The sequence below is a fragment of the Macrosteles quadrilineatus genome, unplaced genomic scaffold, assembly GCF_028750875.1.
Source record: "Macrosteles quadrilineatus isolate MER2022 unplaced genomic scaffold, UCM_ALF_1.0 Scaffold_3__2_contigs__length_128488019, whole genome shotgun sequence".
Taxonomy (NCBI): domain Eukaryota; kingdom Metazoa; phylum Arthropoda; class Insecta; order Hemiptera; family Cicadellidae; genus Macrosteles; species Macrosteles quadrilineatus.
In genome coordinates, this window is record NW_026542596.1 from 82,859,237 (window position 1) to 82,885,947 (window position 26,711).

The 26,711-nt window shown below is 34.5% G+C and overlaps 1 protein-coding gene across 4 annotated transcripts in view; it reads right to left on the minus strand.

Annotated features, from left to right (window-relative positions):
* Positions 1-26,116, minus strand: part of LOC128989352 (protein phtf-like) — a 32,068-nt gene extending 5,952 nt beyond the window's left edge. The window contains exons 1-17 of one of the 4 annotated variants that reach the window (XM_054411238.1): positions 25,955-26,116; positions 22,751-22,817; positions 19,653-19,792; positions 19,089-19,309; positions 16,023-16,203; positions 12,667-12,754; positions 11,708-11,809; positions 9,583-9,764; positions 8,303-8,385; positions 7,120-7,362; positions 6,275-6,320; positions 5,305-5,427; positions 4,104-4,275; positions 3,152-3,380; positions 1,945-2,040; positions 498-656; positions 82-177 (exon numbers count right to left, since the gene is read on the minus strand). In XM_054411238.1, the coding sequence (XP_054267213.1) occupies positions 82-177; positions 498-656; positions 1,945-2,040; positions 3,152-3,380; positions 4,104-4,275; positions 5,305-5,427; positions 6,275-6,320; positions 7,120-7,362; positions 8,303-8,385; positions 9,583-9,764; positions 11,708-11,809; positions 12,667-12,754; positions 16,023-16,203; positions 19,089-19,309; positions 19,653-19,792; positions 22,751-22,782 (2,193 nt within the window). In that variant the 5' untranslated portion in view covers positions 22,783-22,817; positions 25,955-26,116. Of the gene's footprint in view, positions 1-81; positions 178-497; positions 657-1,944; positions 2,041-3,151; positions 3,381-4,103; positions 4,276-5,304; positions 5,428-6,274; positions 6,321-7,119; positions 7,363-8,302; positions 8,386-9,516; positions 9,765-11,707; positions 11,810-12,666; positions 12,755-16,022; positions 16,204-19,088; positions 19,310-19,652; positions 19,793-22,750; positions 22,818-25,954 lie in introns of all 4 variants that reach the window. The other 3 variants (XM_054411237.1, XM_054411236.1, XM_054411239.1) reach the window with 3 other exon arrangements.
* Positions 26,117-26,711: the final 595 nt, after the last annotated feature.

Genomic DNA, 26,711 nt, shown 5'->3' on the forward strand with positions numbered 1-26,711 from the left:
TTTTCCAGTTTGACAAGGAAGGCTTGTCAAACTGCCTTGAAGGGTTAATGACACTGTGGGTTTACAAATTAACTGACTTACCTTCAACAAATCAGCAGCCAGCTTTAAAACACTGTTGGCCACCATCAGTTCCTCCTTCTTGTTTGGTTTTTGTTCAATCTGCAGATACAAATTTATCTGGAACAGAAAACAATTGAAAATTATTACTATAGGCTAGGTGCTTTAAGAATCTGTAGTACTTCCATAATTTGATATTTAAGGCTAAGAAAAATCAGTCTCAATTTTAACAATGTATAAATAATATAAATCCATATTCTGATAAACAATAGTTTACCTACTAAATAACGGTTTTTATAAAAAGTATCTCTACTTTAGTATTCAAAAGTCAATACTACTTATACATGGAAATGCAATATACATTTCCTTATTCTAAGGTACTATTGAGAAACTGAAATGGGTTAAAGTAAATCAAAGATTTTGTAACCACTTGACCCCACCTGTTCCGTGATGAGGACAGACAGATTGCGATACTTCCGGTTGATCTTGGTCCCCAGGGTCATGAACCTGAGTAGGAACACGCCCATCACCAGACACCAGCCAAGCGCCTCCACGTTGTACACTGACCTCAGCTGCTCCGAGTCCTGCATACACTCAAACTATCAAACATAATAACAGACTGCCACAGAAACATGGTGAGAAAAGTGTTTTAAAACTGTCAAACATAACAACAGACTGCCACAGCAACAGGGTGAGAAAAGTGTTTTAAAACTGTCAAACATAACAACAGACTGCCACAGAAACATGGTGAGAAAGGGGTTTTAAAACTGTCAAACATAACAACAGACTGCCACAGAAACATGGTGAGAAAAGTGTTTTAAAACTGTCAAACATAACAACAGACTGCCACAGCAACAGGGTGAGAAAAGTGTTTTAAAACTGTCAAACATAACAACAGACTGCCACAGAAACATGGTGAGAAAGGTGTTTTAAAACTGTCAAACATAACAACAGACTGCCACAGAAACATGGTGAGAAAAGTGTTTTAAAACTGTCAAACATAACAACAGACTGCCACAGAAACATGGTGAGAAAGGTGTTTTAAAACTGTCAAACATAACAACAGACTGCCACAGAAACATGGAGAGAAAAGTGTTTTAAAACTGTCAAACATAACAACAGACTGCCACAGCAACAAACAGTAAAACTGCATACAATTATCTGTATTTTAAGTTGACTCAAACCACTTAAAAGTCCTAAGGGTTTTTGTTAGATCAGCAAGCTTGCCTGAAAGGGTAACGAGTCCACATTTTCACAAGAAACATAAAAACCGTTATACTTCACTCAGGGGTAAAATAGTTAACTGACACTGATAGCTTTATCGACCAAGGAATGTTTAGGGTGTTCTTGTGTTTCTTGTGTCTGGGAGGACTCTTTCCTATTCAGGTATACCTGGCCAAACAAAAATCCCTAAAACTAGAGTTCGTGGTTCTATGTTAAATTCTTAAATTTTTTTATTAAAAGCCCTTTAAAATAATTTTTGCCATTGCTCACATGTCATGTAAATCGGTTTCTGTAAAATTTGAAATTCTAATCTTTCTTTGTGTTAGAAAAAAAACAGAACAATTTTTCTATTCCCTTCCTCCTACAACAACACAAAGTAAAATGCTCTTTTTTCTTTCTAGGGGGAATTCGCTAAAAAGGGAAATCATCAAATTTTACAAAATCACACCGAACACCAGACAACACACCTCAAGCAAAGACGCTACTGCACCAAAACTTAAGTCATAATCAGTTGCATATCAGCTAAAATACTCATCCTTCAGTTCATATGGATCCAAATTCTAGATCATGTGTGAACTTAGGCTACTTGGGCAAACGTCAGTTTCTTTATAATGAAAATCAAGCTAAAAGTTACTTAGTATTTGACACAAATAGGTTATATACCTTGAGTAGCTCCACACTGAGGAAGGAGAGTAGCAGTAGGGTGATGATGAAAGCCGCTGAGACGACCACGTCCACTGATCGCTGCGGACCTCGCTTCTGTAAAATCATTACAATGTTTGTTTGTTTTTGCATTAGTGTTGTTTGTTACCTACCTTGCATTTGCCCATCCACATAGTCTATGGACCTGTGCTTGGAACGTATCCAGCAAAGCAAGGTGTAAAGCTGGTACATTAAAAGGGTACTGACTTATAAAAAGTTGCGGCAGTGACCAGGATCCCAACCCACGACATCGCTGCCTCCTACCAACTGAGCCACTGACTCACCAATCTCGTAAGGATAATACATCACAGTAATCAAAGCAATGATTCATATGACTTGACCAAAGCTGGCAGCATTCTTGAAAAAAAAAAATATCTTTGGCCACCATGAAAGAAGGCATAAGAAGGAGATTTCAGTTGAAAGACTACTATGCAGGAAGTGCGGTAGAAAGAAGGAAGCATTTTTTAATGTGGTTTGAATGCCCAGCCCTACTAGATTAGCATATTAAATATCTTTTCTTTATGCCCAACCTTCACATTCTAGAACGGTAGGTTCTAACCCAGAACTGTTTTACATATTACTTCAGGCTAAAGGGTCTAGGTAATTGTGTTATTGTACATGTCAATATGTCCAACTATTGACAAGAATGCAAAAATAAGCTATCAAAGATTAAACAAATTGATATATCATTTCGATACATGCGACAATCTAAATATAGCTGGGTAGCTCAGTGGTTATAGTGCTCGCCTAGTAATCAAAAGGTCGCAGGTTTGATCCCGAGAAAAGTGTATAGCTTTTTAATGGTTTGAAACTGGACCCAGCTGTCCTTGATCCTTGAGCCTTCAATAAATGGTCCTGACTAATGAAACAGCTGATCTTAGTCACTAAAAAATGCAACACAAGGCAACACACTCCATTAATTCCAAACTCATCCTCAACTCATATATTAAGGGTTAAAAAATGCACATAGGTGGTGTCCCTATCTTAAATGGTAATAATAATAATAAATAATTACAAGTGACTGATTTTTACTCCCTAGGGAAAAAGACTTTTTACCTAAGTGCTCAGCAGTAAGAGGTGTTTAAAAACTACTTGATCAAAAACTTCTTAATCAGGGACAAGAATTTTTCCTAAAACATAATCATCTAAAATGGTTTGCATCACCCACCTTAAGGTAAGACCTCACTGAGAGCCAGGTTTTTATGTTTCTGACTTTGTTCAGCCTGAAGTGAGGTAACTCAGATTTTCGAGCCCTTCGGAACGATGTCAGGTGTGAAAAGAATTTTGCATACAGGAACCTCTGTTTGAACGTCCTCTCTGCAACGGCGAGGAGGAAGAAGAAAATTGCTCCGAGTGCAAATTTCTCCATCATGGCTATTGAAGTTATGATTCTTTCGCTGGAAAAAATCACAATTCTTATTAATAGGGGGTAAGTATTACAATTAAAATTAATGAGTTATGATTATGCTGCTTGCAGGTTATACATATTTGGTTTTGCAAATAAAATTAAGACTGGTATATACATACTAAAAATAAAAAAATTAACTGGAAGTGCTTATCAAGTTTTACATTTTTTGTAAAAAATTACATCTAACTAAATTACTTCCCGTATTTCTAATTAAGTCACTGTGAAAGATGAGTTCTCACATCATTCGCAAAGAAGCGACGAATAAATTTTCACCACTAAAAAGAATAATTTATTCAATTTCTAAAGAAATTCATATTAAAATATGAATAAAACTAGAACTCATATACCTGATGACGGTTTGGTTTTATTTTGCGATCACAATTTTCTTACTACTGTACATATCATAATGTTAAAATTAAAAAATAACCAAAGAAAAGCCAGTAATGAATGACCATTCAACCATCGGGTAATAATAACAAAGGAACCGAAAAAACTGGGAATTGTGCGTAAATTGTACAAAAAATTAGTGAAATATGGATTAATTTTTCTGGGCTCGGGAAATTTTGATGAGTATCATTTCAAATTTCTTGAGCCAAAAAAATTCATCTACAATTCACAGACGTTTCCCATCAAAAGTATCATTCCCAAGTTTCCTGCAGCTAGACACCGTGTCAAAACTAAATTTGAAAGTTTGAAGCTGAAGTTGCTGTACCTGTGACTAGATCCGAACGCAGAATGCATGGCGAGGTCCAGGGAGTCTGACAGTGTGAAGCTGGACAGTAGTGAAGTCATGTTGAGAGTAACTCCTGTGGAACCATCACTGACTCCAGCGCTGAGTCTCCACAGACTGGGGATGGCAGCCAGCAACAGAGAAGCAATCAGTCCTGCAAGAGATAAAAAACATCAGTCTTTTTCACACTTGTACACTATTAAGTTTACATGAACCGTGTTTGCTTGAAAACCCCCTAAGGAAAATATTCAAGCAATCACCCTAATCACTGCTCAGTGACGTTATTAAATTAGACACCAATACCTGAAAAATCTATTCTTGATTTGATACCGATACCATGGTGGTGGTTTGAAAACTCTGTCTTTGATGTCTTTATACAAAGTAGTTTTGGGATAATCGGGAGTTTTTTAAGTAAGGAAGGATTTTAATCAGCAATGACAGAGTCTAACCAACCAATTCAAATATAACCCTTCCAAACCCATTAAATAAGTATGGACGATTGTGATAGATGTATCACAAGCATAATGTGTTGGTATGTGTTTTATGATGAGTCCTGGAAATGGGGTCACTAGACAAAAATAAAAGAGAGTGAAGCCAACAAAAAATGTTCACAAGTAAATACTACCTTGCCTTAAAGCATGTAATTTAAAAACAGAAGTTCTTGTGAATCCTGCAAAATCACAAATATTTTCTTCGGTCACAAAAAGATCACCATCGTCATCTGTAATCCCAAAATTCCATGGTCTTGTGGACATCATTGTCGTCATCCACAATCACGGCAAAACCTTGATCTCCTCTCCCAGTCAAGGGAATATTATCATCGTTTTACACGATCATAGCAAAACCCTAAATAACAACAGGAACCATCATCACATCATCTCCCGCGATGGCGGCAGAATCCTAAATATCTCCCTCGGTCTTTTGGACATCATAGTCTCCCGCAGTCAGTGAAGTGTTATTGTCATGATTCGCATTCGTAGTAAATGTGTTAATTATTCAACCACGCAATATAGGCAGGCACCGTTAGGTGATTACAATAACTGTGGAATATTTTTATTAGCATCAATTTATGACTTGATACCGCTGCCAATGTCCCAAGTATTGATGGTACCAAGAATCGACAAATCCCTAAATTAAACACAGACATACTTTAGAGTATCTTGATGGCAATAAATGTTTATACCTCCGTAGAAGTAGTCGAGGTTCTCCGGCATGCTCTCCACCCGAGCAATGATGGCCGAGCTGATATCCAGCACAGACAGTTCTGCCTTCTTAACATCCCTCTTGTCCCACATAGTGCAGCTCACTGAGGAAAAAAACAGAAACTTATCTTTGCCTAAATCAAAAATCACTTTTATTTTATTTTAGAAATTAATAACATACGTTACGATCTTTTTGATCTCGGTGTCGTTTGATAGAGAATCAGGAATTCAAAATAAAAGTGTGCGTGACATGATTTTACAAAATTAAACTTTTTTTAAATAGTAGCCGTTTAGCAATGTTTATATTAGTTCGACTTATCTTTCCTAACATAATATTAATATACATTCCCCTGTTTTATTATAATATACATACCAAGTTTCGTAAGGATCAGTTAAAGATAAAAATATTATATATACAAATCAAAATGGCGGAATCGCCTTGGTGAATATGAAACCTTTATATAAACCTTTTTCTTTTTTTTTGAAATCTAAATAAAGAAAAAAACTTCTTTTTTTCTTTGAGACATCATTTACCAAAGTCCTTAAACGTTTTTTAATGGACACGCTGTATGTGTATGTGTGAGTGGGTCCGTTTGTAAGTCAAGGAAAACTCAATGACTTGATAACTCAAACAGGGCCGCTTTTATAAAAGGGCCAGGTGGGCCTGGGCGTGTATAAGGTTTGTTGAAGACACAAGGAAGAGACAAATTCCCCCATCATGTAGGTGGAGAGGGGCATCACATGCAAACCAACGGCCTGAACTCAGGTAAAAATAATCAGATTTGTATAGAATTTTGTACAAACGTGTGAACCTAAGTTTATTTGCCAGCATGGGAGCGGGGTTTAATGGGGTAAAAATTGATTTTCACACAATTTTAAGGAAATATTTGAGTGAAAATCTAGGCAAATGGAAAATCGCTTAGACTGCAGGTTTTCTGAGGCGGTATTTACCTTTATCAGATGAAGCACAGCTGGGGCTAAGAATTGCAGCTGGTGACTGAAACAAAGGATATTATGTAAGAGGGTGCTTTAAAACTGTAAAGGGGTCAAATCGCTGTAAAAGCTGATGTTTTAATATTGTTTTATAATTTACAAAAACTCCTTCATCCTATTTTGACAACAATTCAAGAATTAAATTGTATTTCTTAAAAAAAAAAAAAAAAATCGGTGTGCAAGTCATGCTCTGTATGGAAATTGGAAACTAATGAACTTTAAGCTAAGACAAGAGACACTTTTTTAACCATACATTGTTTTCAGTAAACAATTAATTAATTAGGTCTACAATAATCAGATAGCAATACATTTTTATTTATATTCATAACTGAAATCATGCTAGTGTTGCATGATGAAATAGAAAAAAAGATTAACTAACCAGTTTGTTAATCCTTTAAAGCAGATGGTACAATAAATAAGGATCGACTTGACGACTTTTACTTTCTTAAGATTTATTTCAATGTTTGAATATTCTAAATTATTTCCATCGAGGCCAATGCAATCGTTGTGTTTTAACCTGTCTGTTAAACCAAAGTTGACTGATTATTTTTGCTCCTACAGTCTCCATCTTCTGTTATTTGGCCTCAGATATTTCTGAGGGCCTAGTCTTCAAATACAATTTTATCTTATCTTTCTGTATTTCGTCTTATCTCAAAATCTGATAATTTTTAATTTCTTGATGCCGGAAAAATTAATAAATCAATTTAAAATTCTGGCTGTGTCTCTATATACATGATTTAACTAAAGCTTAAAACATTTATGGTTAAGTTAAATCTAAGATTAAACAGGTTGCAAGGACTTACAATCTGGAACTCCCATGCGAAGGGGTGGTCGTTGACGTCGTGCAGGGAGGTTGTCTCTCGTTCGTCCAGTTCACTGCTGTAGCTGCACTCCTCGCTGTTAGTTGTAACTCCGATCCACTCGGCCGCGCTGGTCGCTGTATCGGGCACTGTCTCTCCGTCACTCTCGCCGCTTGAGTTGTACGAACTCTCCGCAAGCTTAACACTCAGAGTCTGTAGCGATCCTCGTCGTCTGCTCAGCAGCTTCTGTGAAAACCGAAACATTTTAAAGTTTAGATGTGTTTATTTTTTTCCCACGGTTAAAATGTAAAGTTGGCAATACAATATTTATAATGCATAAGCAGTATTTTACTGAAACATTAACTTCAAACAAATATAGAAACAATATTTAGTTACAACAGATCAAGGATAGAAAATTAACTTACAATTTCAAAAAATGGATTGATTCTTGTGGATAAGTTTTGAAATATTTCAACTGCCTTCTGTATCCTTTGAAAGGAGTTTTGGTCCTTGATGTAAACATGACTAATCCTTACTGGAAGCTCTAGCTCCCAAAATGTGCCTATTGTGTTACAAAAAATCTATCCTCAAGACACTCAAATCACTGGGTTTTTAGATCATTTTTGACAATCATCAAAGTTATCTTTTTGGTTTAAAAAGGGGGCAATGGGTCCAATTAGCAAATAAACCAAAAATTGTACAACAAATGGATAAATTTGCTATAACTATCAAGGTTAGATCGAAATGTAACATTATTTAGAGTGAAAAGAATTTCACAATTGAATAACATTTTAAAATTTAAAACTATAAAAACCTTAACGCCAAACGATAGGAAAATATATGTTACTTAGATTACCTGAGCGGAAATTGCAGAACGAGGCCGGGAAGGTTCAGAATCCGTGTCTTTGTCACTCACTTCTATGTAATCTTTAACTATCACTGTATGTAGTTTTTTAGTTATCTTTTTGGTTTAAAAAGGGGGCAATAGAATAAGACGCACGTCCAGTCAGCAAATAAACCAAAAATTGTACAACAAATGGATAAATATGCTAAACCTATCAAGGTTAGATCTAAGTGTCACATTATTTAGAGGGAAAAGAATTCACAATGGCATAACATTTTAAAATTAAAAACTATAAAAACCTTAATGCCAAACAAAAGGAAAAGATACGTTAGTTTAAATTACCTGAGAGGAAATCGCAGAACGAGGCCGGGAAGGTTCAGAATCCGTGTCTTTGTGGTCGGTTTCATCCACTTCCCCTGTGCAGCCTAGACCAGACACCCCAAAATCATTTACTTTCTACTTCGCTTTGTTAAATGTGTAGTTAATACTTATAGAAATACAGTCCTCTATTCCAAGTACACAGGTAGGTAACAGAAGACATAACAAACCCGTTTGATACTGGACAAACTTAACTTTGACCTCCGCAACCACTTCGTCGTCGGATCACACTGCACAGAACATAAAATAACTCAACACATCATAGAAAATCTACAACAGTAGGTAATAGAAAAATCAATTTTGCAAAGTCTTAGAAAAGTTGCTTGGAAAATAATCTTACAATGGTAAACTCTTCCACTAATCTGACACAATTGTATCATCATGAGAGGTTGGTGCACTTTTCAACCAAATTTGGAGTGTGTTCCTATAAAGTGTATTTCATAATTTTGCAAAATAATCAAATTATAATAAAAAATGATAGTATGCAAGTGTACGATAACTACCGGTTGTAAATTTAAGGTTTAACAAATAAAATCTTTGTCTATGAAAACACTACTGTAAAATAGAGTTTCAATCAGAGGCGACTAAAAGGGTAAGACTACGGTAAATTAGAGCACCTTTCATATCCCTGTAAAATCTTAGAATATGAAAAAGGAAAAGAAAGACTTATTCAACATGCCCTCTTTTAGTAAAAGACTGGCTACAAATAATGCCATGTCTACTTCAGTATCATAAAAAATAAAAAGTCAATACATAGGCTACACAAATCGAGAGTACCGGTATGGCAATAATCAAAATTAAAAAGGGATACATATTTTTAACCAATGACAAACAATAATCATGCTAACTTCAACTACCCAACATTTGTGATGTGTTGAGTAATAAAGTAGAGGATTCAAATCATGATTCAAACTGTTTCCAAATGCATTAAATCAAATCAATCATCAAATATCCAATGGGGAAACAGGTTGTGTATCAAAATTGACATCGTAATAAAGTTTTTAAAATATAATAAGAATTACTCTCAAAGCAAGAAATCAAAACCAGAATCAAAAAGTCTTAAACAACACATTCCAACCAAAAACATTTAAACAATACTTAAAATGAAATTCTTGCTATGCAAAGTGCTAAGGATGAACTTATTACACTATAGGTTTTAAAGTTAGGGCAAATCATACCTGATGGGTGGTCACTACTGGTGCAGGTAAATGAGCTATTGTGGGAGAGGCTACTGTTCAACACACCTTCCCCTTCCATTACGGGTGCCTCGGGTGACTCGGGTGTCTCGGGTGCGGGTGTCTCCCCCTCACCCGACTTGTCCTCCTCATTGTTGTCACTTGACCCGTTGCCGTTGAGACTCTCGAAACCATCATCCTCCTGCGACGGCCGGCCGCACAAAGGCTCTATTATCCTCACCTCTTTCTCACTGGAAGAAAGTTTTTTGGGGTCAAATTTGAATTTTTAGCCAGGGCCGGATCTAGGAACCGCGATACCCCGCAATGCAGGGGGGCCCAAGCCCTTAAGGGGCCCAAAGAGCTCTATAATTTAAAATTATTTTAATGCATATAAACATAATTGAATAGTACGGTAAGTTTAGTTTTGACAGACAAATATTGTCAATATCAAAGCTAAAGTTACAATTATTGAGTTAATTTAGACCTACTGATTTTACTCGTCAACAACTCGGGACCTCGCCGTAGACAGTTTAAACTGTGGTTTACTGTCACTTTCAGTCAGTCCAGTCTGTAAGCTCAGCCCAGTCCAGTCAGCTCGTCAGCTGCAGTGCACGCTTCACAGATCCACTACAGTCCGATCGACGTGGACGTAGTGTCAACTTAATCAACTATCAGTTGAGCTGAGCAATAAGTCTGTTGTACAGGCGGGACTTGTAATAACCTCTGTAGCGTTATCTAACGACCTCAGGGCCGGTGAGAGCCATCGCGTGCCTCTGAGCTGAGCGATCCCCGGCGCCCTATTTTCCGGATTTAGTGTCTAGCCGCCTCCGTGCCGTTTCGTTAAACATTTAACAATATATCTAAAACGTGTGATAGTTTGATTAATTCTCTTGCTCATAGTTGCAACTTTATTCCACTCAAAAATTAATATGTGAACTGAAAAACCATGCTAAAATCAAAGATTTTAGCAGATTGCATGTACAGAAAGATTTCACATTAGACCAGGCCAGGCCCCCTTCAGAACCCAGGGCCCCGGGGCTTTGGCCCCTCTGCCCCACCCTCTGGAACCATGATTTGTATGTAGGCCTATCTATCTTGAAAATATAGTATAAAAAAAAACTAAGTTTAAATTGAGTCGTTTGTTTATTATTTTACATTATTATTTATGCTTGAAATTCTTTATGTAAAACCTTTTACTTTTTTTGAACAATATGTATTTTATTTTATAATCTGTAAACCTATTTGAAAGGCTAAGAAATCCTATTACATAAGAATAAAAAAATTACGCATTTTAACGAAAATGTTTTTTTACAAACAGGATCAATATTTTATCTTTAAAACAGCGTTAAAATTCAGTTTCAGCTACTTATATTTTAAACATTTCCCCACCACCCCTCCCGCAAATAAGGCCTCCCTGCTATTGATGCCAGCTCTATAGGGGCCCTTGGAGGATTTTTGCAGGGGGGCCCATATTTTGTAGATCCGGCCCTGTTTTTAGCTTAATCAAATTGAATAGAAATGTTTAGGGAAAAGCCTAGATGGGAAAGTCTTTCCTTGCTTAAGTCATGCTCAATCTTTATACTTAACACAAAAATTAGGCTTGAGTTAGAAGGAATCCTTGAATATTTGTATTTTAATGTATAGTTTACAGGGGAACACACCAAGATCTTCCAATGCCAAAAGCTTCTGTTGTAATTGGCCGTGACATCATAACTTTGGATTCTCTTGACAACAGAATCTATTGACAACAGGACCTCTTGACAACAGAATCTATTGGCATCAGCACCTCTTGACAACAGGACCTCTTGACAACAGAATCTATTGGCAACAGCACCTCTTGACAACAGAACCTCTTGACAACAGAATCTATTGACAACAGGACCTCTTGACAACAGAATCTATTGGCAACAGCACCTCTTAACAACAGGACCTCTTGACAACAGAATCTATTGACAACAGGACGTCTTGACCACAGAACCTCTTGTCATTGGAAGATCTTGTCATTGCACCATGAATGGTCTTTTTGCCAGTGATTCATAGGATGCTTCAGTTCATCAATCAAATCAAGGCACAGTAGTTTATCCTAAATTCAATCAATATAGCTAAAAGTTTTCAAAAGAAAAGCTAATACTTTCTCAGCTCCTTAAATGATGAATGTTATTTGTATTAACTACTACTACGCAGCCCCACTGACCTGGCGGAGCTCCGTAGTTCCTCACACAGCGGGGGCTCCTTCCCCTCCGCTAAGGGGGGTTGTGGCTTTTTATTGGGGTTAAACGCATCTTCCGGTGACACACTAAAACATGCAATGGTGACAGTGATGGGATGATACCATGTTATAAGATGATAAGGTTGATTCTGAACTTATTAGTTACAGTGAACACGTTACTACTGGTTAATCCTAACTTTGAAATTGGATTCGAAAAATTAAAAACTTGGATTATATTGTTGGACTTAATATCAAGCAGTGAGCAATAATTAATATATTGTACAGTAAAAGTGTATGCATGTTACTACCTTGAATGTGACATAAATCTTTAATATTTAGCTAGTGAGAGTAAAACTAGTTAGATTTCCTTTTGTAAAAAAAACATGTAAATATTGTGAAAGTAGTTGACAACTCAAGTTAAGAATTAGGATTAAAACACATCTTGAAAAACAAAACCTAAATTTACTACAACTAGTGTTTTAGTAATTAGTTTCTTGGTAGACTATAGTTTGAAATATTAATGAAGCCCATGCAGTTATAATTGCTATCATATTTTAGTTTAGCACCTGGTGGTTAAAGACTGGTTAAACCTTAGTATATACCAGTAATGCAACACTTGAAAGACATTGTGATTATTGGAGTAAAAATAAGCAACATTCCTTGATGAGTATTGTTCTATTTCTTTTACCAGTACGGTAAAGTTTTTTTTTTTATTGTTAAATTGAAAAATTAATATTTAAACTTTAAATAATTTTTAGTTTTGATGTATTTTACAGAACAAAATATTTGATTTGATTATTTTAATGTTCTACGAACTGAAACAAAATTACGAATTATAAGGTTAACATAGTTGTTTAGTCCACCAGCATGACCGCTACGAGTAGTTTTCTTATCACCATTCTCAGTATTGGTTTTTAAAATGTTCAGATTAAATGTAGACTTACTTTCGTAGACGGACACGCTTTCTGTACTTGTTGCTTTGGTTTGTTGTCAGTTCAGGGCCCGTATCAGGGGACGATTTTGAATCCGAACCTAAAAATAGATAAATGGTAAGAGCGTGTTGTGTTTCCTTGAAGCATTTTACTTGCCTAATGCATTTTTGAAATTAACAAAACCAATCTATGAACACAACAGACTTCAGACATATAAATAACAATGAACACTACAAAGAAATCTTAACATCTGCTTAATTTTTTTTTCTTATTATTAACCCTAATTTTTTTAATAAGAGCACAAGTTTTATAATTAGTTTAGTTAAATTGTTGCAAACGCTGCAGCAGTGTGTGTCGTAATTACACGGCACTGCTAGTGGTAGAAGCCAGAACATGCGCTAAACGCAGTACTGCTGTCGGTCTGTATTTAATTTTTTTTGCCTATGATATTATATAATGGTAAAGTAATATTTATTTATGTTTTGGAAAAATTAAAGTAACTTTACAAAATATTCAATAAATCGTTTTGAAATATCAGAGGGGAAAACCAAATAAATATTTAAATTAAAAGTTAAATATTTTTAACATTGAGTTTAGTTTGGAAATCAAACCTAAAAGCAAATAGATTTTGCCAGTAATAAATTTACAAAATGTACCGTGAAATGTCCTTGCACACATAAGTGCACTAGAGGATGTATGGCATGTTACATTAGGGTCAATCCATGTCAAGTGATCAAATACCAATTACCTCACCATTTTTTACAGGATTGATCTTTTTACATTAGATACATCTATGCAAAAGAAGCTTAAATATGAAAAAAAAATTTTTTTACCTCATCTCGTTTTTTGTTATTTTATTTTAAAGTTCCAAAAAAAGCGCGGTTTTGCGCTTTAAGGGATCTACGTTTTATTTAATATCTCAAGAAAGAGTAAAGATAGAAAGGTAAAACAAAAACCATTCTTTTCAGGATTAAATAACCTTTAATTTGATATACAACATGACAGTATTTCAAGTAATTAAAATTTCAACCCCCCAAACTCAAAATTTCAAAAGCCAATCCCAAAAAACGCATATGATTAAAAATTTTCAAAAAAATACCATTACTCCTTAATGTTATTAATAATTTATGTCCAAAAATTCAAATTGGGATCTCAATGGGATCCATATTAAAATAATTTTTTTGTATAAGCCTGCAATGTAAATAGACAAGTCTTAGGCTACAGGGCTAATAGTTACATTCATTAGCTACAAAAAATGTCTTAAGTAATGTAATATACAATAAAAAGCTAATAGTCTATAGGCCTAACCAGTTGTACAATACAAGTACAGTAAGCCTAAAGTGTCTAAAATTTGGTACCGTAATAAAATTTACTTTTTAACACTTTTTAAATAAGATATCAATTGAAATAAATGGACTGCTACCGAGTCGTGAATCAAGCATTCTGATATTATTACAAAGCTTGTATACTTAATTTCTCCTTTCTCATTGTAATAAACAGCAAATGGATGCACAGTAGCTCAGAGGTTATTATTCCAGTGGAAAGACTGTGCCTCGTCTTGGACCACAAAAGAGTAGTTTTCTGAAAAGTCCAAACTTACAACTGCTTTATCCTCTTGGATGTTTTCTTTCAAATCTTTGTAGTACTTGGATTGCTGACGGGATATGAATGAATGATTCTTTAGTTCAACAAGCTGTTCACAAAAACTGTCCACAAATTCTTCTACAGTCTCGCAAAATGTCTCAAATGTACACCTATCCACAGAAACCCATTGTTTGTATGTGATGGTCTCTATCATCCCCTCTTCAAAGTGGTTCAGAAGTACTTCTTTTAGTTTTAGTTCTTTGGTTTTAATACTCCTGGACATTTTACACATTTGTTTAGGTAGCAGTCAGGGGTATTTTCTTGGCACATTATTTGTGACAAACATTGTTTGTAATCGCCAAGATCAGTAGCTTCATCAATCTTCACCTTTTTCAGCTTTCCTCCGACAATCATTCCTTTTACATTCTGGTGCGTTGTGCACACGCAAACAGAGTCAGTTCCATTTCCCCCAGCCAAGATACAGTTCTTCGGTCTTAAATCAGCGTACTTTGAGAAAAAAAATTTTCACAGCTGATTCTGTTTTTTTGAACGGTTCAAAGTATTCTTTTAAATTTAATAAAACCAGTCTCTCTTGCACATTTTCTTTCTATCCATTTACTTTCATCACTACAAAATCTTTCTTGCCTGGCATAATTCGACTCACATCATCAGAGTTGTAAAAAGCTTTGACTTTATCTACAACATTCTGGTCCAAAGTGTTTCCTGGCTTTGGGTCTGGACATGACATTATTTCCCTTTTCTTTAACTAACGATTTAGCTCTTCTGGCCATCCTATTACTGACACCAAACTCGATTTCAATTTTTCACAGTCCAACTTTTAGGTAATGTTGTAAGTCTCAAGAACTTCTCACTTTTTTTGTAGTTTTCTGAAATTTTTCTTTCAATTCCGCAATTATTTCTGAATCTGGGTTAACTTGCTCTTCATCCTCAAAGAAGCTTGTATCAAAGGAAATTGATATCTTATTTAAAAAGTGAAGTTACCAAATTTTAGACACTTTAGGCTTACTGTACTTGTATTGTACAACTGAGCTTTTTATTGTATGTTACGTTACTTAGACATTTTTGTAGCTAATGAATGTAACGATTAGCCCTGTAGCCTACGACTTGTCTATTTACATTGCAGGCTTATACAAAAAAATTATTTTAATATGGATCCCATTGAGATCCCAACTTGAATTTTTGGACATAAATTATTAATAACATTAAGGATCCATGGTATTTTTTTGAAAATTTTTAATCATATGCGTTTTTTGGGATTGGCTTTTGAAATTTTGAGTTTGGGGGGTTGAAATTTTAATTACTTTAAATACTGTCATGTTGTATATCAAATTAAAGCTAATTTAATCCTGAAAAGAATGGTTTTTGTTTTACCTTTCTATCTTTATTCTTTCTTGAGATATTAAATAAAACGTAAATCCCTTTAAGCGCAAAACCACACTTTTTTTGGAACTTTAAAGTAAGATTACAAAAAAACCAAAGGAGATAAAAATATTTTTTTTCTAAATTTTAAATTGGTTTTATGTGTATATTAAATAAACCAAAAACTAACAAGAATGAAAAACATAAGGGAAAATTTTATTTTTTATTTTGATCACTTGATATGGAATGACCCATTAACAGATGTTTTAATTGAATTGAATGACAATACTTAGTTGCAGACCTAGGGCGCAAGCTCAAGATAGTTGTTGTGGCAGTTCAGGCCATTGAATTAATTATACCATCTAATCCATTAATGTTGAAACATTGATTACTTATGAACCTACCTATGTTGGAACGGTACCGCTGTAGTGGCGGGGGACGACGCTTGCTCCGCTTGGCTCGCCTCGCCCTCCGCCCCGTAGTACACTGGCTAACACAGGAGTGGGGCGACACTATCTGCGAGTGGATGATACTCAAGCCAAACATCATGGCGAGCGGCACTAACACTTCGCTCAAGTTCACCCGCTGCCGAACAACATAGTTAATTAATTCAGTTTTAATGTTGATGTTTTTGAATGAGGCTTATGAGAATTTCACAGAGATATCTGACGATAAGCTGTTACAAAATGTACAAAGGAAAATTAAGATATTTCGAAACCTTAATAAGATGACAAAGTAAAATTTTCTTGATAAAGGTAGCACATTCACAACACCTTATAGTTAAATTGTTTGATTGCGTAAATCATGTATTATTTCTTCGGGACTGAGATGCACTTGGTGCTGTGTAATTGAGCTGAATATGAGTGAAGTATGAGTGGAGAATGAAGTAGGATAACTTGGGAAGCTGTGTAACTGTTTGAGACCAGTTTTTATTGATCTAGGACAATATTGATTCATATTCCAATTATCAGGGGCAACTGGGTTTAGTTTTAAAGGGATAAACTTAAAAAAAATCGAATTGACAATTTTCTGCTTACCAGCACTACATCACTCATCTAATAAGCTCAATAGAAAGTGTGCTAAGATAACCAGTGTAAATTCATCACTCTCTTTGAACATTGAGGATTGAAATGAGTATCAATATGGAAAAATTCTGTAATTACCCAGCTTGGTTACACAAATTTACTTCACTTTCGATATCTTTTGCAAAACAAAGTATTTATAACAGGAGAATGCATGAGATATTTAGTTCTGATTACATAAATTTTACGTTTCCTGTCATTGAAGTAAAAGACGTACCTCCTGAAAATGATGTGATGCCATTGAATCACAAATCAAATAAATATTGTCAAATAAAACTGTTACTACCGTACCTATATTTAGTACTTTGGTATATATAACCTAACCTAAGGGTGCACTATGTTTTAGGTTAGGTCATGAATATTTTGTTTTATTAAACTAATTAAAATCTTATAGTCGGAGAAATATAGGATATGACCTTAAAAAAATTGCAAGAAAACGTTTTATGGTTTTATTTTGTAGAGTTGGGTTTGCAGAATGACATACTAAAAGTTGCCAAAAATCGGTGCACGAGAAAACCACTAAAATCATAATTTAAAATGGCGGCTTTTTCCAACATTGGACAAACTAAAAAAACATATTTCACATGCATTTGTTATGCTCATTTTTCAAGATATTGACTTGGGACCACCACCTGTATTTATTGGGTGGTAAGTACTTCATTTTGATAGGGAACATGTTTTTGCCCGCCATCTTGGATCCGCCATATTGGACATAGATAATTTTTTATTCAATGTAATGATAGTGTTGTGACACATCATTACCAACTACAATTTTACGCTGATTTCAATGCCGAAATCTGTTTTTAAATATCTTTATTCATTTAGAAGATATATTCAAACGAAAACTCTCCACCATACAATTCTTATGGACGTTTCGTAGTTTGATAAATTTTTTAAAACTATCTTTCTTATATCTCCAGTTCTTATAGACGGTTGTAGTTCGTTCTAGGCTTAAATATTCAGTAATATAAGGGCTTTCGTTTGAACTCTTGATCATTAAAATCAGACGAGTTAAAGACCAGCTACAAACCTCAGAACAATATTAAATTTATCTTTTTATAAATATATTTTTATCAAAAGATTTATAACTCGGGTTGTTAATACGTCACTAAGTTATTTCTGCTCTCAAATTACTCAGTAAATGTTTGGCTTCAATTTTATCGATCATTAAACAAAATCTGACAATTTTAAAATGAGTCATGGACCATAATTTAACATTAAAATGTATTTATATTGAAATTTGTCTTTAGTTAAAGACGTATATCCCCAATTCTAAATAACTCCCAAAACTCTTTATAGTCTTTAAGCCAAAATATTGACTTTTATTTTAGACATGGATTACTTTCCGGGAGTTATTAGGGTTTGGGATATATGTCCTTAACTAAGGACAAATTTCAAAACAAATACATTTTAATGTTAAATTAAGAACCATGACTCATTTTAAAATTGTCAGATTTTGTTTAGTGATTAATAAAATCAAAGCTAAACATTCATTGAGTAATTTGAGACCAGAAAGAACTTGGTGACGTATTAACAACCCGAGTCATAAATCTTTTAATAAAAATATATTTATAAAAAGTTAAATTTAATATTGTTCTGAGGTTCGCAGCTGGTCTTTAACTCATCTGATTTTAATGATCAAGAGCTCAAATAAAAACCCTTACATTACTGAATATTTTAAGCCTAGAACGAACTACAAGCGTCAATAATAACTGGAGATATAAGAAAAATAATTTTAAAACAATTATCAAACTACGAAACGTCCATAAGAAATGTATGTTGGAGAGTTTTCGTTTGAATATATCTTCTAAATGAATAAAGATATTTAAAAACGGATTTCGGCATTGAAATCAGTGTAAAATTGTAGTTGGTAATGATGTGTCACAACACTATCATTACATTGAAAAAAAATTATCTATGTCCAATATGGCGGATCCAAGATGGCGGCCAAAAACATGTTCCCTATCAAAATGAAATACTAACCACCCAATGAATACAGGTGGTGGTCCCAAGTCATTATCTCGAAAAATGTGCATAACAAATGCATGTGAAATATGTTTTTTTTTAATTTGTCCAATGTTGGAAATAGCCGCCATTTTAAATTCTGATTTTAGTGGTTTTCTTGTGCACCGATTTTTGGCAACTTTTAGTATGTCATTCTGCAAACCCAACTCTACAAAATAAAACCATAAAACGTTTTCTTGCAATTTTTTTAACGATACCTATGTAAGTTTGTTTAGTTTGCTTGGACTATTATTTGAAAGTCGATTTATCAGTGTGGTCGGTATAATCCCAAAGTAGCAAATATTAAAACTAAATTTATGCATCTCAGTAGTTAGTACCGTTTCCTTTTACAGGTTTACTTTTACAATTTTTGCTGGAACCTACTTCAATTTCATCGTTTTCCGAGTGAGGTGGACAAACGTAGAAGTACAGAACCATATTGATGATCTGTAGAGTGTAGAGGAGCAACAGCCCGGAGAACACAAAGTACGACGTCTGCTGCGCCCACCATTGCGAGTGGAAGGGTAGAAACACCAACCGCATCACAGCCAGCCTCGTAACTGTCATCAGCCCATGCTTTGGCTTGGCTTTGGTAAAAGAGGATCCTGTACAAGAAAAAAACAGTCTTAAAATATAACTTTATTGGATTAGTAAAACTAACAAGTGAAAATATCATGTACAGTATAATAATTTTTATTTGGCCAGTAGCTTTTACAACAGCGCAATCAAATCAAACAAGTTTGCTTCAACAAAATAAACATTGGTTAACAGCATTATTCAGTTCCTACAATGTCCAAAATTGTAGGATTCACAATCCAATTACTATCGATAAACAAGTAAAAAAAACTTATTTCATTTTTTATTACCGTACCAATTTTTATCTAAAACTTAAAGATTTTTCATAACAGAATTAAATTTTGTATATACTTTATTCCAAAAGAAACTTACCTCTAATTAAATCAATGTCAATCAATTCAGTTTTGAGCTTAGCAGTTTTCTTGGGTATTGGTGTGAACCCACTCAAGATATGCTGTTCTACCGTTTTCTCCCAAGGTTGTTTGTCATAAGTGCCAATCTTCTTTTGATACCTGAAAAAATTCCAATTTGGAATCACGTAGTTTTATCACTTATGTTTTCTAAATCCTACTAATATTATAAATGAGAAAGTTTGGATGTATGGATGTATGGATGTATGGATGTATGTTTGTGACAAGTGAACGCGAAAAATACTGGTCGGATTGGGCTGAAATTTGGCATGATGATAGCTCACATTCCCGATTAACATATAGGCATATTCTTATTTCAAAAATCCTTTCGGGCTCCGCCCCAGTGGCTCTGGAGTTTCCCATGTTAACCTTATGAGAAATGAAATTATTGAATCTTAACAGCTGTTTCAATTAATACAAGTTGGTTCTGTTCTGTGATGTTCAATAGCATTAAAGTTACAAAAATTACCAACAGGGTGCAGCACTATTATTTCTTTTACATTTATGACAACAGCTAATTTGCAACCAAAAGGTGAGTGAGCGTAGCGAACGAACTTCAACCTGGAGGCGAGTTAGCGTAGCGAACGAGCTAACCTGAAGGCAAGTGAGCGCAGCGAACGAGCTCCAACCTAAAGGTGAGTGAGCGTAGCGAACGAGCTCCAACCTAAAGGTGAGTGAGCGTAGCGAACAAACTTCAACCAGGACGTGATTGAGCCATGCGAACGAGATAATCTTGAAAATTAAGAAGTTAAACGGGGCAAAGCCCGCGGGTTACAGCTAGTAATATATATTTACAGTAGGTGTTCAGACAATTTCATTATTGATTTAGTAGTCAGTTAACAATTTGGTAGCAAGAACTTTGAACTTTATTTGTTTTCATTGAGATAATATTTGCAGGTATGTTTACAGGAAAATTTTGTATAAATCAACACACAGATTAAATGAGACTGATTGTTGTTGTTCTTTTTTAAATCAAACAAAAATCAAGCGTTAGTTCTAAAATCCATACTTCACACCCCAAACATAATCTATACAGCAATTAATTTTAACACCATTGTATTAATACAGTTTACACATTACAGTTAACCAGTTATTTTTTGTTTCTTTCCAAAAACTGATTTATAATAATTATTATAAAAATTATTTTGTAAACAGTAGCTATGTGTTATTAAATTTTGATGAAGATTTTTAACAAATGCGAATAGTCTACTTTATTCTTTAAAATAATTCTACTCACCGTTTCAAACGTGGTTTGAATTTTGATCAGGTTAAAGGATCTAAATACCCTCCTATAGGTTATAGGATCTAGGTACCTTAAAACTATTACTTGAATTCCTTAAAAGTTTCAATGCAAATTAAATTGAATGTCCTAAGTTCATGATCCATTTTTAAAATCATCGTGTAATGTGAAAATATTTTTCATGAAGTTTTTAAATCTTCTATTAACCTAGTTTTTAAAACCAGAAAATAATTTTCGTCATACTGCAGCAAAAACAGCCGTTTTTAATGCATGCATTGCGGGTCTAAAGTAGCATTTTTACTCCCTAGGGAGTAAAAATCACTTTTAGTCTCTAAGGAGTAAAAATCAGCTGCAAATTTTGATTGTGGCAATCGTATCAACCGCAATTATTTATCGATTGATTTAATAGGTAAGGTTTTAGCCTATTGTTGTCAATTGCTTGACATATCGATGGTATAATGTACTGTAACACAATCGTAATCGACAAAATGATTTTATCACTTATGAAACAGCTGCTTATTTGCATTAGCAGAATTGAAAACAAGCTGGAAGTCGTTTTGAGAGGTTATCTTTATAAACAAGTTATTTCGTTTTCTAGCTTTGTTTGTTAGTTAATGAGGCAATATGACAAAAAATATATTTCACCACACGGGCAAAAAGTGGCTTTTAACTAATGCTCATTTTCCGACCTAGGCTTCACCTCGATCGTAAAACTAGACCTCGGGTCAAAAAAAGTCACTTTAGGCCCTAGTGATGACTGATGAAATGTACTATTTAAAATCACCTTGCATGCAGCATTTTGTGTCACCAGTCAAATCAAACAAATACACAAAACAATGTTGTACAGGAAAACAATATTTATACGAGGAGTTAAGTAAAATATGTATTCAATAAAAAGAGGAGAACATTTTTCAGTGATTTAAAATTTTTCCTCGATATTTTAACAAATTTAAAGCAGATAAAACCCTAATAACACTTCTTGATTGCTACAAAATAAATTAAGACAACCAAGTCTTATAAAACATAATCCAGCATCACTTGAAAAGGAAATTTCGATGGTGTTCGTGGTATTTGGATAATCCAAGATTAGGTATATTTAAAGGGTGTAAAAATTCAATGAGTCTTTATCTTTATGCCTGAACCACATTTACTATGCTGCTTAATGAAACTTGCCAAATAAACTCCCGAGATGGTAATGTAAAATGGCCTTCAGCTGACTCTATGGTTATATTTAGACAAGAGGAACTTTGCAGCAGTAAACAATCTCACGTGTGGCAAATGTAAGATATTATAAGCTTCCCAGCAATTTATTCTCGTACCAACATTCTTCCTATTGCTACAGCCTTGTTTACAGTTTGAATTTCAAGGGTCCAAAATGAAGTCCTCATTTTGTTAGAGATTCTCAAAATTGTTCCAACCATTCATCGAATTGTGTTTAAAATGAGTTTGTTTTCCCTAATGTGAAACTAAATGAAGAGAATTATTTACAAATTACAATGTTACAATGTACAGTGTTACAAATTTGATACACAATTTATTTTAAACAGAAAATTATTATAAGAAAAACAATTAAAATAATATTTTATTTTTATATCAATCACATAACCTAAAGGCCTACAACAAAAATTTACGATCTAATTTAATTTGGTGGTGTTAATTTAAGTGTTAAAGTGTAGGTACAAAATACTTGTGACCTAATTTCCAATATCAGTTAAGTAGGGTTAAGAAAAACCATAGGCTAATTAAAGAAGTTAAAGCATTATCATTCAATAAACTGAGTTAATTAGTAATCATGATGGCATTTAGTATTTTCAACTTACCAAGAAACAATATCCTGTAAAGAACATCCCATGATCCAGTAAGATTGTCTTTAAGAGGCTCAGTTATCTGCAAACAAAAATTGGTATGATAAATCATTGACTTTGGATGCATAAAAATCACATTTATGGAATAGCAAAAGCCAAATTTACATTCTAGTAAAACTAATATGAGCCTCCACACTGAATGTACCCTTAGGGGTAGTTGCTGCCAAACTATACGAGGCTGACGACCCCTAAGTACCCTAGCCAATCTCTAGATCCCTTCTCTTCTTCGTTCTGGGCGTACTTTGTTTGCTGGCTCTTCTTCCTTCTTCACTTTCCAATTGAAAAACTCTTTTTACCATCTCCCTTCCTTTTGCTTCTGTTTCCGAACCTCAGTGGTGTCTAGCAACCCATGCCAAAGAGGTGAATGCCATCAGGCTCCCTAGCAGTGGAGCCTCAAGGCTACCAGGTGACCTCCTGTAGGAATTAGCCTCACCCGAGCATGCAGGGCTCTGCCTGGGCTCAACCTTCAGCCCTTTGTGGGAACCCATTGTAACCCTTCATAACTTGTGGAAACTTTATTGTTTCCGAAAAACCAAAACCATACTAGGAAAAGCCTCGGCACAACTCCAGTAGTTGCATTGCCAACAACTTCAGGGGATAGCTCATCCCGAGCAAGACCAAGTTCTTGAATGGTGCAGATGAAAAAAGAAAAAGCCCCAAAGATCAAAGGAGGGAAGAACACCAGGCCCTACTGTGAGTCCGGATGTCGGAGCACGATGGCCAAGCGAACTTAACGCAACGATCACTCCACCCTCCGCAGAAGGACCTTGAAAGAAGGCCAGATGTTCAACTCGTAGGTCTGTAGAGGGTCAAGACGCGGGGTGTTTCAGGAGACACCTTCACAATCTGGGCAATGGTATCAATGACAACTAGGAGTGTCGACTTTGATACCAGGCCGATAAGACTGGAAAGAACATACCCCAATTATGGATTGCGACAGACTTGAAGCTTGGAGAAGGTCTTTGATTGGTCAAAAGCAGCCAGGTGATGAACCAGACGCTAACATTGGCCAAAAGCTCCTGGACCTGGTGGGTAGGCCTATAGGCTTATTTAGTTATAGTGGATGTCGGGCAAGCACATACAATACAATAAAACAGAATGTGCTACTGAATCAAAGCTATATTTTTTATATTTCAAAATATCGGGTGATGTCAACTTTTTTAGGGCTGATGATTAATAATAATATCTATAGAAATTAAAACCCATTTTATCTTTCATATTTAGATGACAGGAAACATAGGAGAGACTACAGTTTGGCATGATTAAAAAGTTGGTGTAGAGAAGAAACGACGAAGATGGTAAATTAATACACTCTGTTGTTAGCTCAACTAAATAAAAATGTTTTCATTTAAAAATTGTACCTTAATGTTTTTATTTCATTTGCAAAAACAAGCTTTCAAACAACGCTAGGCTACTTACACCTCTTTGTCTTGCAAAAGAAGAATTATTTGTGCCAGATAACAATACAAAAATGAGAACAAATTCAGTTTTTTTTAGATTTTTTTTTTTTTTTTTTGTAATAACTCTCAAGTTACAGTAGTATTATATTTATAAACACTCAAAGTCCTAATCTTCATGGAGGAAGCTTTATCTTTTGTCTCATGCCAGATATTGATATGGAATATGATTATGGAGATTCATATGTTGTTGTTGGGAAAACTCTGTTAGTTAGTTAACTAGATTTTCATTTCATTTAATTTCTTCATGACTGCATTTAGCTTATTTATGGTAGTAATTGAGTAGCTGGCAGGGTAGTTACCCATACGTAAAAAGGGAGAGAAAGAGGATTGTAGTAATTACAGAGGAATCTCACTTCTTAGTATCCCATACAATTTACCAATTTATCCCGAATTGCCCTAAATCAGCTAGAAAATATTCAAACTAGATAACTGGTGAGGATCAGGCTGGTTTTATCTGATCAACAACTGGGCAGATATTATTTGATAGGCCTGTTAAAGAACTCTTTAGGAATTTATAGATATTAAAAAAGCATAAGAGCGTTATCTTTGGACACAGCTAAACGAATTTGGCATCCCACCAGACACTAAACATTAAACATATAACTTAAATAAAAATGAGTAACGAACCAAAGGTTCCAAGTGTTCTGTGATGGGTTATTGTCTTCTTGACAAGGAACCGTGTGAAGAAACCATATGGTGCAACTTTTATGGTTAATACAGTACAGTCCATGAGTAATTTTTCTCATATGTAACATTACGGTACTTTGATAGGCTATGTGTTTTTGCGACAGGTATATTTAAAACACACAATCAATGACAATGACTATTCTAAAAAAAAGAGGCCACCTATAACTTTGGTTTTACCGTACTCAATAAATAAAAATATTATAAACCTGAATTTTTTTAAATATTATACAACTAGTGAGTAAAGCAACAATGAGGCCACTTAGGCTAATGCCCAATACACACTCATGACTAACTTAAGCAAAGTTGGCTTTAAAACCAAACCTAAAGTGAGTTGTGATTTAACCTTAGAATGTAGGGCTGCTAGTAACTTATTAATTGTAAGTTAACACTGATGAGAGACAAGATACCGGTACTAGAACTTCTTAATAGATAGATGAGAATTTTTGTTAATTTATTCGAGTTAACTGTCCTATGGTAACATTACCGTATAGGCTATTAGGATTGGTAAAGCGTAACTATTGACAGGTTTTGTTATTATGGAGTTAAAATAATAGTTCCACAATGCACAAGTTTTGTTAAATACGATCAACTCTGAGCATTCTTTGCAACTTAACCCATTATATTTAAAAAAAACAGAGATCATAGGCATTGTTCAACTGTGGGTTCCTGGTATTAACTTGTTGGGATGAAAACCTAACGCTTTCTTACAAGGTTCCTAAATCCAGTGGGTTAATAACTCTGACACCAGCCTTTTGAGTAATAATTTTAGTGATAAAGTTTAAGATGTTTCTTTCTTATACGTACATTTTTTTCATATAACTTACATACATTCTACCAAGTATACTATCCGTGGCCTAAAAGTATAATTCAGATGAAAGTAATTTATCATAGCCTAGTCTTAAACCTTAAGTTAACCATTAACACTAAAAAATAAAGGAAAGTGTTCAAACAAAATGCAGCCTAGAGAAAGAGCATCTGAAAACATTACTAAGCCTATTTCTTTCTAACTTACCCCAAAAGACTATTTCTGTTTCAATGTTTAAAATATTTACTAGAAATAGACTAAAAGTCGTCTTGAAACACTTGCAGCACATACAATTTGTTTCAACTACTTAGACCAAAGAATATTGTTTTCACAAATGAACAAAACCCTTTCCTTCTACCTCTTCTTGACTTCTTGACACTGACAGGGAGCTATGGTTGGTGGGGGAAGATAAATCTGTCTGCTAATTGTCAGACGACAGTACATTTACTAGCAACAGGGAGTCAGGATAAAGTGCTTGACGGAATACACGTGGACCATTGGTTTAATATGTAAGATTCTTCATGTTTCTTTTTATAGACTTTCTTATACCTCATGGTGAAATTTATTAAGTGACTGATTTATTTATTCGTTTTGAAGATATATACTTATATGGCAGTACAATCAGGACTACGCGTGATTTCCAATTTTGATTAGATTTGATATGTGGATACTAATCCATGGCATCTCCAGGCGTTTATTGTTCAATTCATTTATATATATATATGGTAATGTGATTCCCCCTATAAAATAGGCTAATAGTAAAATCCAATCATCAAATAAGCAACTCAAACGATTTTGATTAAAATTTAGTATGTTATAGCCCTTATACTCTTAACAAAATTGTAAAACCCTGAACACTGTAAAAATTCCTGTTCAAAAGTTATTGCAACTCTTGCAACTTTTAGCAATAAAACATTTGTATTTCTCTAGTATTCGTGGTCACTCTCCAGGACGTCACTCCCAC